The sequence below is a fragment of the Coffea arabica genome, chromosome 7c, assembly GCF_036785885.1.
Source record: "Coffea arabica cultivar ET-39 chromosome 7c, Coffea Arabica ET-39 HiFi, whole genome shotgun sequence".
Taxonomy (NCBI): domain Eukaryota; kingdom Viridiplantae; phylum Streptophyta; class Magnoliopsida; order Gentianales; family Rubiaceae; genus Coffea; species Coffea arabica.
Window position 1 is genome coordinate 13061759 of NC_092322.1, and position 8634 is coordinate 13070392.

General features: G+C 34.0%; 2 protein-coding genes across 2 annotated transcripts; both read right to left on the bottom strand.

The window, feature by feature from the left end:
- Nucleotides 1-272: 272 nt before the first annotated feature.
- On the bottom strand, nucleotides 273-1978 carry LOC113700575 (glucan endo-1,3-beta-glucosidase 8-like). Its single transcript, XM_027221047.1, has 2 exons — nucleotides 1761-1978; nucleotides 273-1446 (listed from the first exon to the last, which is right to left on the bottom strand). The coding sequence occupies exons 1-2, from the start codon at nucleotides 1976-1978 to the stop codon at nucleotides 273-275; spliced, it is 1392 nt and encodes a 463-aa protein (XP_027076848.1).
- A 4141-nt stretch (nucleotides 1979-6119) lies between these two features.
- Nucleotides 6120-7916, bottom strand: LOC113700576 (glucan endo-1,3-beta-glucosidase 6-like). The gene is made up of 2 exons (XM_027221048.2): nucleotides 7699-7916; nucleotides 6120-7302 (listed from the first exon to the last, which is right to left on the bottom strand). The coding sequence occupies exons 1-2, from the start codon at nucleotides 7914-7916 to the stop codon at nucleotides 6120-6122; spliced, it is 1401 nt and encodes a 466-aa protein (XP_027076849.2).
- Nucleotides 7917-8634: the final 718 nt, after the last annotated feature.

Sequence of the window (8634 nt, forward strand, 5' to 3'; positions counted from 1 at the left end):
TTATAAACTAACAGAATTTGTTAAATTTAACGAAAATGTCGGTTTCGGCAGTTAAATTACCGAATTTCGTTAAGTTTACCGTTAAGATAAAAAGAATCTTATACCTGAGAGTTAACATTTGACATGGAGCCTATTTTAATTGGATTTCAAGCCACTTGTTTCTGACAGGCGAAATTGTAAAACAAAATCGTAAATGTCAGACGTCATTTGAAGGTATGTGCGCATTAATCTGTATGATTAGCCTATGCTACCTAGCCCCAAATCCATTGTAATCAGCATGTACACATTAAAGTGAAGCAGATGTACAACATCTGCACAACAGCAGTCATCAATGATATCGATGATGGCTTGAGAACATGAGCCAGGCTTTGTGCGTATCCAGTAAAATTAGGGATCTCAGCAGCTAATATTTCCACAGGGAATGTGCAGGATGGAGTTGAAGGATCATTTGAGACTATCTTACCATATCCGTTGTAATAACACGATTTGTTGTACACACTTTGAGCTGCCTTCTGGAAGCCCATATTAAAGGCATACGAAAGCCTCTGTATGTATGTCAAATTGCTGCATGAACCTCCAGGATCCAATGCCGTGCAATCTGCAGTGTCACATGCGTACTTTACTTCATCATCAAAAACATTATAGGCAATTTTACCAATATCTGATGTGTATCGGTCATTGAAAATGCACCACCTTTTAGGCATATGTGTAATGCCTATAGCTGGTACTAGCTTGACATCGCGCCCAAGCCCCTGAAGATCAAAGTTAAACTTAGGCTGTCCATCAAATTTGTAGATACCCCAGTGTCGCATGAAGGACCCGGCATTCTTGTTTATCTTATTTTCATCAGATAAATTATGGATATAGACATCAATCGGACCAGGACGTCGAGGAGTTCCTTTCTTACTAGCTACAAATTTAGCCAAGCCCTGATAAAATCTCTGTGCATTTGGGATGTTTCCATCTTTTATTCCATCTGTTGGCCATCCAATTGCATCTATAATGATTGTCATGTTTGGACACCCCACTTTCTCTAATGCAACATCGAACATATCGTACATGACCTCTATGACATTTGAATAGGTTTTGTCCCCATCTTTGAACACTGAGGTGGAGTTGTTCTCAAGAAATGCAAATTCAGTGTCACCGTTGAACAAATCATTAACATTAACGAGTGGGAAAATAACCACTCCAATTGGAGCATTGTAGCTCTGCAGAATCTGACATGACTTAGTAATGTTTGGCTCTAAATCTTTTCTGAAAGCACCCTCTGATGGTTTCTTTGCAGGGATGAGGACATCAGTGAAATGACTCATTGTTGCTTTAATTTCACTTTTATTCATTAAATTAAGAGCTTGTTGCATCCAATCCAATACCTGAATAGCTTCGGGATATGTTTGATTGAAAAATCTTGTCGATAATGGCTGCGTCCCAATGCAAACATACCTATAAAAAAAATTCAAACAAAAGTTGACCAAAAATGAAAATATAATCAATAAGAGAGCTAAAAAAACAAAGGAGAAATTAAATTGTTAACCATTAAATTATACTCAAATTTATAACCAAAAATTCATCTAATAATATCTCTTTCAAGGTGTGATGGGAGTTATAAGGTACAACATTCAGATTCATCCAGTGGCTAAGTAATGGCTTTTAAGAGTCTTGCCTCACCGTCAGCAGGAAGGATCAAATTCTAGGCCTGGAAATTGGGGGTTGGGAGTTTATAGAAAGAGGTAGGAGCTATTCAAAGAAAAACATACATGAAATGGACATTGGGATGCCTTACAATAATCTGAACCACCCACTCATTCACATCAGCCTGAGTTTTCATCTTCTGTGTAGATTGATTAGGCATTGTGATTTCCAGTCCAATGTCCGTCATTGAAAAGGCTTCCAAGACATTGTCACTTGCACTGAAAAGCTTGACGTAATTGATCTTGTTTTGCATCAGCAAGTCAACCACCATGGATGGTATCATTCTTTGTGTTGCCAACCTTCCCCAATTCATACCTAAATAACCCTCTACATAAAGGGTCTCCAATGAAAGAAATGAAATTGCACATATTAAGAGATTGAAGCCGTTCATCCCACTTTGATCCTACTTTTAATATCAATATGTGGAGTTCAATCTGGTTCCCCAAATGAGGAAGAAAATTCAAAAAAGTGATCATTAGCATAAATATGAAAAAATGTACCAAAAAAGAGATGGTTTATCACAAGTTCTGTACAGGTAATCAATCAGGAAAACAAGGAATAACAACCACTAAAATTGTATTGACAACTATTGAAGGAAAAAGGTAAATTGAAAATAAGTGGTTCCCTTGTAGATTTGACCAACTAATACTACTTTTTTATTTGGCAAGTAATGTTTTCTAAATTAGGGAAAAAAGGTAAATTGAAAATAACGGTTCCCTAGTAGATTTTACCAACTAATACTACTTATTTGGCAATTGATGTTTTCTAAATTAGTAAATTCCCTAGAATCTGGTTTCTATTTAGCATTGAAATAGGATACATATCACAAACATAACCACTCAAGGTCCTCAAGGATCCTCCAGCTTTTATTTATTTATTTATTTTAATGTAAGTGGGAGATCTTGAACTAGGGAGTTTTCATTTACACTCTCTCCCCTCCTCTCCTCTCCCCCCAACAGCCTCTAGTTCTGAACAATATTAGACATATTTGATTTGATTATGTCATTCTCTAACCTAAAGAGATACAAAACAAAATCTTCAAAAGTTATAGGCTTATATAGCTCTACAACAAATATGAATTAATTTTTATATATTGATAATGTATACTTTATTATAGTTGGATGTATGATAACTAATCCAAATTCAAGTTTAAAATTTGGTTATGTATTAAAGATCAGTAAAAAAAATAAGAAATCAATTGACGAAATGATTAAATTCTTACAAATAATATCTTATTTTTAAGTATTTGATAAATTTTGTAGATTCAACGTAGATATACCCGTTTTTCAAAGTTATTACAAAATTTGTCAACATAAATAGGATGAGAGCCAATAAGATACAGCCGAAGACATGTGCTGTTAGGGGTGCAAGCGAGTTGAATCAAATTTTGATCGAATCAAACTGAGCATCGACTTAATTTTATTAAGGGTGGATAAAAATACCCGCTAACCCAAAAACCCACGACATTTGATCATATCTGATTCAAAAATTAAAAATTAGATCCGTATCATTCGATCGGATCAAAAGAGGGTTAGGTACCTACTTAGATATGGGGCAGATTAGAGTCACATAATTAAAAACTTGTAGATACCCGACTCGTCTTTCATATTTTTTTAATTTTTTTATTTTTATACACATATTATAAAATAATATATTTAGAACTAAATAAGCAATTTCATTGAACAAATTGCATTGCAAATGTGGGAGACTATAGTTTCTTATAAAATTCATTTGCAGAGGTCATGATCTTATGTTTTTTAAAAAATAGTTTAATTAATGTGGACTATATATATTTAAAAAATGTGCTACTTATTTCAAATTTTTATTGATTTTAAATTCTTTTAATTTTTTTCCTTTTTCTTGTATTCTATTCACATGTTTGTTTCTTGGTAGGAGACTTTTTTTTAGAAAAAAATCTTTGTTAAATGTTAGATGAACATGTAAAATAAAAAATTAAATTAGTATAAATTATTTTTAAAAAAATTAATTGATAAGTAGCGAAGTGGGTACCCATTGACTCAATCCTACTTCGGAGGGTACTCGATAATCAGTACCCGTTAATATGCGGAATGGGTAAGAGTTAGAAAATGACTGACCTGCAAGGTGCGGGACGGGTCAGTCAAATGGTGCATGGAGCGAGTAACCAACCCATGCCCACTCCTAAATTTTATCAAGTTCAAGCTCAAACTCAAGCTCTTAATGTAAAGTTCGAGCTTGAGCCGAGTTGAGAAAAAATGAAAATTTTGTTTTATTTTTAAAAAAATGAATAAAATATTAGAGATATATATAATTTTACTATTAATATATATATGTATTTATGTATGTATAATCGAGCTACTTTGTGAGCTAATGAGTTAAGTATTTTTGAATTTGAATTTGAACTCGAGTTCAACTTAGTAAGTTCAAACTCGACTTAAACTTGATATTGACTGAACTCAATCCGAACTTTGAATTGAGCTACTCATGAATGGCGCACGAGTGATTCAACTTGTGTGCAGGCCTATGTGCTGGGAACTGCGTGATTTTTTTTTAATCCACTTCTTTACTTGGTTCCCTGGTTCCATATGAGTCACTTGTGGCATTAGGTGTAAGGCGTCTAGACATTATCTCTCTTAAAATTTATCTTCCTTGGTTCCGCTTCTTTCTTCTCCTTTATGTTGAACTCTCTACTCTTTTCTCATTCTTTCCATTCTATTTTCTTCCCTCTTATTTTTCTTTTCTTTTTTTTCTTCTTTCCTTCTCCCTATTACCGAGGGATCTTTCTTCTCTAATAATGTTTTGGATAAATTAATTATAACCCCAGTGATTTTATATAATGTCAAATGACCCTTCTAAAGGTTTAAAATAGCCATATAACCCTTCTATGATTTTATGTAAAGTGAAAAATAGACGAAATGCACAATTAATTATGATGTTTATACCAAGTGTACTCTAAAAGTGTGTGTGATAAAATTTTAATCTCCATAAAACTCTCTTATGATTTGTATAAATATTTCCTTTACCCTCTATGTTTTTTTGCATTTATCCATGCAATCCTCTCATACTTTTATACAAGGTACTTAAATCATTGATTGATTCAGCATTTGAGTAAAATCACTATTGGTATTTCAATTAACGACATTATATATGTTATTTTTGCTCAAGATTCTACATTACATAAAACCATATGGGTGGAGTGCACATTTTAAAATGTTAAAGGTGTCATGTGGCAATAGATAAAACTACATGGGGGTTATATATAATTTACCCTAATATTTTATATGACTTTCTCTATTCTTTGGAATTTATATTCGTTATTGTTCTTTTCAAGGCCTTCTTGAAAATATAATTTCCTTGCTCATATATTTTTTAGAGTATACTTATATATTCAAGATACATTTGGTAACTCTAGACATATAAAACTTTCATCATTGTGTGGAAAATCAATGAGCTTACACATTTATATCCTGGAGCATCTCTAACCCGAATTTTGATTGAATAAACTCAATATTCGGCTACCTCAATTAATGTGTGATATCCATTGAACACCAATACAACAGTTCTTTTATAGCTTTATTTATTAGACACCAACTACCTAATGGCCCAATGGAGCTTGGCCAATGGAAACATTGTCTTGAGTTTTAATCAAGTAAACTTGGCTGAAGTTTTGCTCTCAGAAACTCCATAATGCTTGGATGAACACTTGTTAATTTGGATTTAGTATAATAGTATCTATTGGATACCCATTAGGAAAAAAAAATTTTATTTGCCGCTTTATAGCCATTCCATTGGACAATTGTTAGAAAACCAATTTTCCACCCCTAATATCCTTGTATAAAAATTAAAAAGAATCTATAGGACTTCCTTTATTTCTTCACAAGAAAACTTTGTTCTCTTATCTCCCATAAATAGGATGTACCTTTTAATTTTCAAAGAGTATTAGTATATTTGCATCAGTTCGGTACTAAACTTCTTGTTGTTTCCCAAAAAACAGTTATTGGAGGGGACTTGTACCTGATGTTTTGGCTTGGGAGAATGGCAAGAACAGATTTGCCTCTTCTACATGTATCAATCTGAGTGACACGAACAAAATTTATTTTTCTGAGAAAAAATAGCTCGACAGTCCAACTTTTTCTTTTTCTTCTTCTCATCTTCTTCTTCTGTTTCTGTCCTTTATACAAAGTATCCTCAAGAAAATTCAACAACGAACAATTGTAATACCAAGATATTTTAATCTAATTTGGATTAAGACATGACCCAGCATATAAAACTAAAACGGAAAAAGAAAGACGAGGAAGGGACTGACAAGATAAAAAGAATCTTGTACTTGAGAGTTAACATTTGATATGGGCTGATTTTAATCGGATTTGAAGTCACTTGTTTCTTACAGGTGGAATTGTAAACAAAATCATAAGTGTCACTTGTCGTTTGAAGATATGTGCAAATTAATCTGTATGATTATAATGACAAGTACACATCAAAATGAAGCAGATGAACAACGTCTGCATAATAGCAATCATCAATGATATCGATGATGGCTTGAGAGCATGAGCTAGGCTTCGTGCGTATCCATTAAAATTAGGGATCTCAGCAGCTAATATTTCCACAGGGAATGTGCAGAATGGAGTTGAAGGATCATCTGAGACTATCTTACCATATCCGTTGTAATAACATGATTTGTTGTACACATTTTGAGCTGCCGTCTGAAAGCCCATATTAAAAACATACGAAAGCTTCTGTGTTTCTGTCAGATTGCTGCATGACGCTCCAGCTTCCATTGCAGTGCAATCTACAGTACTGTCACATGCATCCAAAAAATTTTCTCTTGTTGTATTATCAATATCATTTCCAACATCACCGTTGACGATGCACCACCTTTTAGGCATATGTGTAATGCCTACAGCTGGTACTAACTTCACATCACGCCCAAGCCCCTGTAGATCAAAGTTAAACTTAGGCTGTCCATCAAATTTGTAGATGCCCCAGTGTCGCCTGAAGGATCCAGCACTCTTGTTTATCTTATTTTCATCGGACAAATTATGGATGTAGGCATCAATCGGACCAGGACGCCGAGGAGTTCCTTTCTTACTTGCTACAAATTTAGCTAAGCCCTGATGGAATCTCTGTGCATTTGGGATGTTCCCATCTTTTATTCCATCTGTTGGCCATCCAATTGCATCTACAATGATTGTCATGTTTGGACACCCCACTTTCTCTAATGCAACATCGAACATATCATACATAACCTCAAAAACATTAGAGTAGGTCTTGTCCCCATCTTTGAAAACAGAGGTGGAGTTGTTCTCAAAGAACGCAAATTCGGTGTCACCGTTGAACAGATCATTAACACTTAGGAGTGGGAAAACATCTAGTCCAATTGGAGCATTGTTGCTCTGCAGAATCTGACATGACCTAGTCATGTTTGGCTCTAAATTTGCTCTGAAAGCACCCTCTGATGGTTTCTTTACAGGGATGAGGACATCAGTGAAATGACTCATTGTTGCTTTAATTTCACTTTTATTTATTAAATTAAGAGCTCTTTGCGTCCAATCCAATACCTGAATAGCTTCGGGATATGTTTGATTGGAAAATGTTATCGATAATGGCTGCGTCCCAATGCAAACATACCTATAAAAAAAATCAAACAAAAGTTGACCAAAAATGAAAATATAATCAATAAGAGAGCTGAAACAACAAAGCAGAAATTAAATTGTTAACGATTAAATTAACCAAAAATTTATCTAATAATATCTCTTTCAAGGTGTAACGGGAGTTATAAGGTACAACATTCGGATTCATCCAGTAACTAAGTAATGGCTTATAGAGTCTTGCCTCACCGTCAGCAGGGAGGATTCTCCTATGTGACAGGAGCTCATTCATTCAACTATTGGGATAGCTAAGTGGTGGCTAAGATAGAGTGCTTATCCTAGTCTGTAGGCAGGTCTAAGATTCAAATTGTAGGCCTGGAAGTTGGGGGTTGGGAGTTTATTGAAAGAGGTAGGTGCTATTAAAAGAAAAACATACATGAAATGGACATTGGGATGCCTTACAATAATCTGTACCACCCAGTCAATCACATCAGCCTGATTTTTCAGCTTTTGTGTATATAAATTAGGCATTGTGACTTCCAGTCCCACATCTGTCTCTGAAAAGGCTTCCAAGACATTGTCACTTGCACTGTAAAGCTTCACGTAATTGATCTTGTTTTGCATCAACAAGTCAACCACCATGGATGGTATCATTCTTTGTGTTGCCAACCTTCCCCAATTCATACCCAAATAACCCTCTACATCAATGGTCTCCAATGAAAGAAATGAAATTGCACATATTAAGAGATTGAAGCCGTTCATCCCACTTTGATCCCACTTTTAACATCAATATATGGAGTTCAATCTGGTTCCCCAAATGAGGAAGAAAATTCGAAAAAGTGATCATTGTCATAAATATGAAAAAATGTACCAAAAAAGAGATGGTTTATCACAGGTTTTGTACAGGTAATCAATCAGGAAAACAAGGAATGACAGCCATTGAAATTTTATTGACAACTGTTAAAGGAAAAAAATGGTAAATTGAAAATAAGTGGTTCCCTTGTAGATTTGACCAACTAATACTACTTTTTTATTTGGCAAAATGTTTTCTAAATTAGGGAAAAAAGGTAAATTGAAAATAATGGTTCCCTGGTAGATTTTACCAACTAATACTACTTATTTGGCTAGTGATGTTTTCTAAGTTAGTAAATTCCCTAGAATTTGGTTTCTATTTAGCATTGAAATAGGATACAGATTATAAACACAACCACTCAAGGTCATCAAGGATCCTCCAGTTTTTTTTTTTTTTTTTTTTTTGAGTTTGTTAAATTTTGTGTATTACTCAATTAATAGTTATTGAATTTTAAGGAAATAAAAAAGAACTAAAATATGATGTTTATGTAGGAGAAATAATGATATAATAAAAAGTGGG

Excerpts from the sequence above, each read along its gene's own strand:
- LOC113700576 (XM_027221048.2), bottom strand. The coding sequence starts at position 7,916 with ATGATACCATCCATGGTGGTTGACTTGTTGATGCAAAACAAGATCAAT. Across the intron at positions 7,303-7,698 it reads CATCCCAATGTCCATTTCAT|GTATGTTTGCATTGGGACGC; the intron begins GTATGTTTTTCT and ends TTTTTTTTATAG.
- LOC113700575 (XM_027221047.1), bottom strand. The coding sequence starts at position 1,978 with ATGATACCATCCATGGTGGTTGACTTGCTGATGCAAAACAAGATCAAT. Across the intron at positions 1,447-1,760 it reads CATCCCAATGTCCATTTCAT|GTATGTTTGCATTGGGACGC; the intron begins GTATGTTTTTCT and ends TTTTTTTTATAG.